This window comes from Salvia hispanica, chromosome 4 (genome assembly GCF_023119035.1).
Source record: "Salvia hispanica cultivar TCC Black 2014 chromosome 4, UniMelb_Shisp_WGS_1.0, whole genome shotgun sequence".
Lineage (NCBI taxonomy): Eukaryota > Viridiplantae > Streptophyta > Magnoliopsida > Lamiales > Lamiaceae > Salvia > Salvia hispanica.
In genome coordinates this window covers 46839759-46846423 of record NC_062968.1, presented here as the reverse complement: position 1 = coordinate 46846423, position 6665 = coordinate 46839759, and the positions used below count along the sequence as shown (strand labels likewise).

General features: G+C 39.5%; 1 protein-coding gene across 1 annotated transcript in view; it reads right to left on the bottom strand.

Moving 5' to 3' along the window:
* LOC125221225 (UDP-D-apiose/UDP-D-xylose synthase 1-like) overlaps positions 1-5868 on the bottom strand; it is a 7415-nt gene extending 1547 nt beyond the window's left edge. Inside the window, exon 1 of the mRNA XM_048123352.1 lies at positions 5765-5868. Within this exon, the coding sequence (XP_047979309.1) occupies positions 5765-5868 (104 nt within the window). The remainder of the gene's footprint in view (positions 1-5764) is intronic.
* Between the last annotated feature and the right edge of the window lie 797 nt (positions 5869-6665).

Below are 6665 nucleotides of genomic sequence, written 5' to 3'. Positions count from 1 at the left end.
GCACTCGTTCGTTTTAGTTTCGTACTTCTTAGTTGTTGACTTGGATCTACTGGATTTGAACCTATCTCTGCATTTATGGAAGTTTACCTTTGCTTTTGTTGGATTTTGTTCGGTCGAGCTTGTTCGGTTGTTTTTATTTTGCGTTGTTGAATTATTGTTGGAATATTCGGAGCTGAGATTTGTTTATTGGTTGCTGGAGGCTGTGGATTTTTGTATGGAGTTGTTTGGATTTGTTGAGTTATGTTGGATTTGAGTTGGAGTTTGGCAGATCTGGTGTTTCTGTTTACGTTTCTTGCATGATCATGGCTATTTACGTTCTGTTTCTCCATTTCTTAGGTCCAGTAGCGTAGGTCTGTTAGTCGCGACTATAATTTCTCGTTTTTAGTTTGGATCCGAAGTTTACTATGTTTTCATGATGTTAAATGCTCTGTTTTCTCTGTTATACTCATTTGATTCCTGAAGAAGATGATGTTTGGTGGTAGTTAGAATCGGATCTGCTTTATGTTAGCACCTTTCTGCAAGACCTTTTACTTTTCTGCATGTACTTCTGCTTTTCAGCTGCTTTTCCAGACCCTGGTCGTTTAAGGAAATTGGTCCCCACTGTTTGTTTTTTCTTTGTTTGTCTAAATTAGGAAAGTCTGCCTAGTTACTTAACTCCAGTTGTTTTGTTTTAATTCTCAAATATTTCATTTCTTAAAGTCATGCATGTTCCGTATGTTCTTGTTTCTTAGACCCAGTAGGTAGAGTAAAGTAGTTTAAGTCTCTCAGACCCAGTAGTTTTAGTACTCAACCCATAATTTGCGTGGCAAAGCAGCCAAACCCTTTTTTCCAAAACATCCTCAAATGCAGTTTCGTAGCACCTTCATCCTCGTGGGATCGATCCTTTACTTCCATGTGCTAGTTGTAGTATAGTGGGTTGAGGTTTTGAGGGAATAGAGTGCATCCAACGACCCCTTTCTGATAGTTCCACGGTTTTCTAGCCTTAGAAGTCTAGTCGAATCCTTAGGACCCGTTAGATCGCGTGATATCATACCGCACCTGCACTGCACTCGTTAAAGCTCTAGTACTCTCAGTACTTTTTTCCAATTTTTGCCAATAGGAATTAAGAAGTTTAATTAGGTATAATTAACTACAATTAGTAATTTAATTTAATCAAATTTTCAATCACCGTCTATTGTTGACGGTTCTGTTAAGTGAGGACCGATTCGGGTCCGAGTTCATTTGTGAGGGACCAAATAATAAAAAAGATAATGTTTAGGACCAAATTGATAAAAACGAATATGTTAGGGACTACTTTTGGCATTTACTCTATAAAAAATAGAACTCACATTGCACTAGCTATTTTCACCAATTTTCTTCATATTTCTTGAAACCCGCGCCGAATCAACTTGTGACATTTTTTGGCGGACAAAGGGAGTATAATAGTTTTGTGGTCTTATTTGGGCTTTAGCTATCTTTTTTTGTTATGGGCCTTGGTTCGAAAAACGGTCCAATTGAAACTCACTTCAACCAATGGCTCAACACACACCCACTCCGTTTCACTAATTGGTTGGGCCTAGGCCATGTTGGATTGCATAGGACCGACGCAGTTGACAACTCTACATCTTTTTATGCAATACAAAATTTACATATCATAAAATATAACATTTCACTAATTCACAGTTTTATTTTAAAAAATATATTTTAATAAATAAAAAACAATTTCTATAATTAACAATATATACTATTAAGTATTAAAAGTGGATAAAATGGTTCTCACGCTGAGCCATAATTGATGGCCACAAGGGGAGGGCATGTCTACCCCTCCACAACATGAGTTCCTTGCGCCAGGAGATCTGCAATGCATTAATTCCACAACGGTTTCGTTCCTCTGGCATGGAACAGATACCCATTATTGTTTTTATATAATATTTGTTTTGTGAGTCTGTCAGTGTCGCACTAACTTAGCCCTGTTTTCCACTTCAAAAAAATGCTTGGGGACAAGCATGGCGAAGTGGGAGTGGGAAGGGAGTTAGTGCAAGTTAATGTCAAGTATGTGTGTTTGTCTACTAGGTCTAGGAGTTAGTAGTAAGTCAGTTAGTAGGAAATTATGTGTTCATACATAACTGGTGAATAGAAAGCAAAGCCCCTTAGTGAGAGTGATTGAAGAGAGAATGCATGTCAACTTTGATGCCTTTTTCCTTAATAAATCAAAGTCGGTTTGGATGAAGTAAGGACGATAGAATATGCCTCGACTAATCTAGCTGTGAAGCCCTTCATAAAAGTGAGTTATAAGCCTTAAACACTTCATACTAACACAAAATGAGAGGGCTTCCACTTGATGCTTAGGGAAAGAACTTAGAAGAAGAAAATTTTTGGTGATAGAAGTAACCTCTCGGGCCTAGGGGAAGGGTACTGGAGGTATAAGCTGGACGAAGTCCAGGGTAAAAAAAAAAAAAAAAAAAAATAAAAATAAATAAATAAATAAATAAAAATATATATAATTTGGAGTTATAAGCTGGACGAAGTCCAGGGAGGTATAAGCTGGACGAAGTCCAGGGTGGAAGGAGAAAATTATAATAAGAACTAAGGCAGGAGAACTATCTGACCCGAGGCATCAGTGGGTAAGCATATGAAGAGCGAACGATCCTAACATCCCTGGTGAGGAATGAGTGATCGAGCGAATCCAACAATTAGTGAAGTTAGGGGCTATCTTGACAAACTGACAAGCCGATCAGATAGAAGAAGGGAAGGGGAAGATTCGGAGACTGTAGGTTCTTGAATTGACCTTAATCTTGTGGGGATGGCTGCTAGAAAGTAAACCAGGTTATGTGTTTATGTGTTAATATGTGTTTTTATCTGTTTTCTTTGTCTAAGTCCTTAGCGTCTAGGTCTAGTAGTTTGAGTCTTTTTCTTCGTTGGTTTTAGTAGAGTCGGTTAAGGGGAAACCATGCATTGAAACTTGCCTTATTCCTTTCTCTTGTCTTTATACTTGAGGACAAGTATGGTTTAAGTGTGAACTTAACTCCAGTTGTTTTGTTTTAATTCTCAAATATTTCATTTCTTAAAGTCATGCATGTTCCGTACGTTCTTGTTTCTTAGACACAGTTTTATTACTAATTGACTAAATTAGTGAAATGTTATATTTTATGATATGTAAATTTTGTATTGCATAAAAAGATGTAGAGTTGTCAACTGCGTCGGTCCTATGCAATCCAACATGGCCTAGGCCCAACCAATTAGTGAAACGGAGTGGGTGTGTGTTGAGCCATTGGTTGAAGTGAGTTTCAATTGGACCGTTTTTCGAACCAAGGCCCATAACAAAAAAAGATAGCTAAAGCCCAAATAAGACCACAAAACTATTATACTCCCTTTGTCCGCCAAAAAATGTCACAAGTTGATTCGGCGCGGGTTTCAAGAAATATGAAGAAAATTGGTGAAAATAGCTAGTGCAATGTGAGTTCTATTTTTTATAGAGTAAATGCCAAAAGTAGTCCCTAACATATCCGTTTTTATCAATTTGGTCCTAAACATTATCTTTTTTATTATTTGGTCCCTCACAAATGAACTCGGACCCGAATCGGTCCTCACTTAACAGAACCGTCAACAATAGACGGTGATTGAAAATTTGACTAAATTAAATTACTAATTGTTGTTAATTATACCTAATTAAACTTCTTAATTCCTATTAGCAAAAATTGGAAAAAAGTACTGAGAGTACTAGAGCTTTAACGAGTGCAGTGCAGGTGCGGTATGATATCACGCGATCTAACAGGTCCTAAAGGATTCGACTAGACTTCTAAGGCTAGAAAACCGTGGAACTATCAGAAAGGGGTCGTTGGATGCACTCTATTCCCTCAAAACCTCAACCCACCATACTACAACTAGCACATGGAAGTAAAGGATCGATCCCACGAGGATGAAGGTGCTACGAAACTGCATTTGAGGATGATTTGGAAAAAAGGGTTTGGCTGCTGCCACGCAAATTATGGGTTGAGTACTAAAACTACTGGGTCTGAGAGACTTAAACTACTTTACTCTAGCTACTGGGTCTAAGAAACAAGAACGTACGGAACATGCATGACTTTAAGAAATGAAATATTTGAGAATTAAAACAAAACAACTGGAGTTAAGTAACTAGGCAGACTTTCCTAATTTAGACAAACAAAGGAAAAACAAACAGTGGGGACCAATTTCCTTAAACGACCAGGGTCTGGAAAAGCAGCTGAAAAGCAGAAGTACATGCAGAAAAGTAAAAGGTCTTGCAGAAAGGTGCTAACATAAAGCAGATCCGATTCTAACTACCACCAAACATCATCTTCTTCAGGAATCAAATGAGTATAACAGAGAAAACAGAGCATTTAACATCATGAAAACAGAGTAAACTTCGGATCCAAACTAAAAACGAGAAATTAAAGTCGCAACTAACAGACCTACGCTACTGGACCTAAGAAATGGAGAAACAGAACGTAAATAGCCATGATCATGCAGAAACGTAAACAGAAACACCAGATCTGCCAAACTCCAACTCAAATCCAACATAACTCAACAAATCCAAACAACTCCATTCAAAAATCCACAGCCTCCAGCAACCAATAAACAAATCTCAGCTCCGAATATTCCAACAATAATTCAACAACGCAAAATAAAAACAACCGAACAAGCTCGACCGAACAAAATCCAACAAAAGCAAAGGTAAACTTCCATAAATGCAGAGATAGGTTCAAATCCAGTAGATCCAAGTCAACAACTAAGAAGTACGAAACTAAAACGAACGAGTGCTTAAAACCGAAAACAAACTAAACAAAGCAAAATAAATATTGTTTCTTCGCCTTCACAAGGCGGTGTTACACAGCAGCAAAATAACGACGATGAACCACCACGGTAGCCGGAATCACCCCATCTCCAAGTGCGCAGAAAGTGAAAATGAGAATTTTTAAAGTGTGGAACTAAGGAAATGGAACTAGAGCCTTCAAAAGTGAGCGAGGAGCCTCCTCTGTTCTTCAAGGTTTAGCTCTTTATATAGATGAGGCTCTGATCCCTAGGGCATCCCTCTGGTAATTTGACGCTTTTGCCCTTGAATAAGACTCTTAAAAAGGAATCTGCTCATGCTCTATTCTGTTCCTGCCGCCAGCTTCTAATTCTCCCAGGTCCGGGCGACGACTTCTGATTTTCACTTCAATTCCATCTCTTTTGCATTTGCCTGGTCAGGTAACAGCAACTCCTGGGTCCGGCAGATTTACTACGCACCTGAACTTATATAACGCACATTAGCGCCCCAAATGCACAGATTTTTACCCTAAACCGATGCATGAAACGAGCCTTATCAAGTACTAATACATTAAAATAATACAAATAAAACCTTTAACAAAATTAAACACACAACATCCTCACTTCACTCTCCACTGGAAAATGACGACTCCATAGAAATTCTTGTTCTTCTTCCCAAAGAAATTCCGCTCCGTTGCTATCATCGGGCAGCCGCCGCCGTCGGGAGGTAAGATTATTCCATTTTCACCTTCGTAAAACAAGTTAGAAACTTATTTCATCCGCCCTAAAATCGGAGCTCCTCAAGGAGGTGAACTCCACAACCGTCGTCCTCCCTCCGTCATCGCCGCTCCGACGCCATGCCAACGGTACTCTGATTGTTCAGGCCTCTGTCATCTGAGGTGCATCTCCAATTCGAAGAGATCTTCCCCCAAATTGGAAATCCCCAAATTTCAAACACTTCAAATCCGCTGCCTTCGTCGCCGGTCACCACCAATGGTCGTTGCCTCACCCTCACCGGACATCACTGTCGCTCAGCCTCTGCCGCTGCTCCGCGGCGATTTCGTGTCGCCGTTGTTGGGAGAGCACAGCCACAACCTCCATGCCGTCAGCCACCGCCATCGCCGTCCGAGCTGATGCTCGCTCTCGATCAGAACGCCGGCGCTGGTCATGGGCACCATCGCGGTCTACGATGCCGCTACTGCACCGTCGAAAGTCTGGTAGAGCCGCCGCCGCCGCTGAGCTGCTGGACAGAAACAAGTTTCTAACTTAGAAGAGGGAGACCAAGAGAGAGAATGAAGAAAAGAGAGAGAGATTAATAATTAAAATGGTTAATTTTGGTCCAAATCGGCTAAACACCTGTTTGACCGTTACTTTTAACGGTTCTGTCAATTGAGGATCGATTCGAGTCCGAGTTCATTTGTGAGGGACCAAATAACCAAAAAGATAATGTTTAAGACCAAATTGATAAAACGGCCATATGTTAGGGACCACTTTTGGCCTTTACTCTTTTTTATATTGATTTTATGATAAATACGAGTGTGATAATGTCAGTGGAATGTAAGGTTCATACCAAAAGTATTGCGGAAGGACTCAAAAGAAATTAAAAGAGAACTATACTATAAAATGATACTTCAAGTTAGGGGTGGCAATTCGCGTTGTGTCGTTATTGTGTCGACACGACAAGACAACAACAAACACGAACACGACCCGTTAAGAAAACTCCAAACACGAACACGAACACGAACATGAGCACGACTCGCCGCACTCAGACACGAACCCATTAACGACACGAACCACTTATGGTCAACACGACTCGATAACAACACATATATGACACGACACAATAACAACACTATAATAATAATAATATTATAATATATTAATATTATTTCTAATATTAAATTTTAAATTTTAAT